This window comes from Fundulus heteroclitus, chromosome 14 (assembly GCF_011125445.2).
Source record: "Fundulus heteroclitus isolate FHET01 chromosome 14, MU-UCD_Fhet_4.1, whole genome shotgun sequence".
NCBI lineage: Eukaryota > Metazoa > Chordata > Actinopteri > Cyprinodontiformes > Fundulidae > Fundulus > Fundulus heteroclitus.
The window spans coordinates 17,902,655-17,904,343 of NC_046374.1; the positions used below are offsets into that span (position 1 = coordinate 17,902,655).

The 1,689-nt window shown below is 41.9% G+C and overlaps 1 protein-coding gene across 1 annotated transcript in view; it reads right to left on the reverse strand.

Annotated features, from left to right (window-relative positions):
• Positions 1-205: 205 nt before the first annotated feature.
• Positions 206-1,689, reverse strand: part of LOC118565928 (integumentary mucin C.1-like) — a gene marked incomplete at its 5' end in the record, with an annotated part of 19,221 nt that continues 17,737 nt past the window's right edge. The window contains 2 exons of the mRNA XM_036147021.1: positions 206-268; positions 323-398. Of these exons, the coding sequence (XP_036002914.1) occupies positions 206-268; positions 323-398 (139 nt within the window). The remainder of the gene's footprint in view (positions 269-322; positions 399-1,689) is intronic.

Genomic DNA, 1,689 nt, shown 5'->3' on the forward strand with positions numbered 1-1,689 from the left:
TTGCTTTGGGGGAAAAATCCTGGAGTTAATGAGGTAAAAACAAATCTCTGTGATTCCCCGCCCCTTTTCTCTTCTAAAACGCTGTCGATGAGGACCTCTTTTGTTGGATCTCCCCATGAAAAGCAAGTATCCTCTTTAATCTGCCCCCCAATCCCCCTCCATTATGCTTGAATCACCCATCTGTAGAGTCCTCAGTTACAGGTTTTCACAAGTTCTCCCTCTTCCAGGTGCGCCCCACCGACACGCACAAAGCCCTCTGGTTCGAGAGCTGTGAGGAACCAAATCACAGGTGAGCAAGTTCACATCTATAAGGGAGGCCTACTGGGAAGCGAAGGAGCTCGGCAACTGGGAGGGCCTGCCCGGACATATATTGACCCCCGACCGCGCTCTGACCGAGACTGTCCACATCAGAGCCGCGCGGGACGGCTTCACAAAGCCCCGGCTGTCCCCCCTGGCAGTGACTCTCTGTTTTAAGAGATCCTCCCCCCCCCCCCCCACTCCCCAAACCCCGGATGGTCACTACTGTCCTGACTCAGAGGCCAAGAGAGGCAGAAGGATCTCTAGCCTTCTGCGTCCAATTCAAGTCTCATTGTTCTACTTTTTCCCCTCACTATCCAAGAGGACTGGGATTAAAATTTCTCATCTTTTTTTTTCTTGTCTTTTTTTTTGGGGGAGGGGGGGGGGGATTGGGTCTGAGTTGGCGTGGTGCGAGGGAATAAGCAGTGCTTCCAAATTTTTCCAGTCCTGTGCCCAAGTCAGGCCAGGAAGAGAGGAGGTTTCTTTCTCTGTTTCTGTGTGATAAAATAGTCCACAGCTCTATCTACTCTACTTACCGGTAAGAACGCTAAAAATAAGGGTAAAAACCCTGGCTAATATATACAGTTTGTATTTAAGTCTGCTTACCACTTTCATTGAAATTCAACTGGTGGCCTTCAAAATGTTTCTGTTTCTCTTTGATTTAGTGTCTTAATGTAAAGAAGTGAAGGTTTGGTTGTTGTTTGTGTGCTGGGGTAAGACATCTTATCTGCTCTTCCATTAATAAAAAAATAAATAAATAGGTAACACACCCGCTGTGACAGCGGGCTGGAAAAAAGACTTGATCATGTAGAACACTTATCGACCATCAACACTGTATGTTTTATAAATGGAAGATTTTTTTTAACAAGATGTAAAAATAAAATCACAACTCGGCTACAAGGTTTAAATGTGTATCGCCTTAATACAGAGGAAACGGCCATCATCTGCTCTTTAGTCACAGCAAAATGAAAAATACCTGCATTTATATGTATTTCCTTGTGCAAACCTGTTGAACGTTGGAAATTGACAGCAGTTTCATCCACTTGAAATGGGTGTGTCTGTATACAGAAGTAAATAAAATTTACTCTGTTGAATTGCAAATAAAAAAAGGGTTTACAAGTTTGGGTTCACAAAAGATGAATTAAAAAGCAAAATTTAATGGTGAAAGTAAACATCACAACCCCTGTGTGTCTGCTGAGGAGTTTATATGCAAGTATAATTAACACCAAAAAACAAGAGTTGAAATGTGTCCTTGTGCGTATGTATGTATGTATGTGGTGTGAATTTCATAAATTTGTAAGTGTACTTAAAATGAAGAATTCAGACACAAATAATGAATTTATAAATGTATAGAAATTCACATTATAGTATTGACAAATTAGGTTTTTTTTT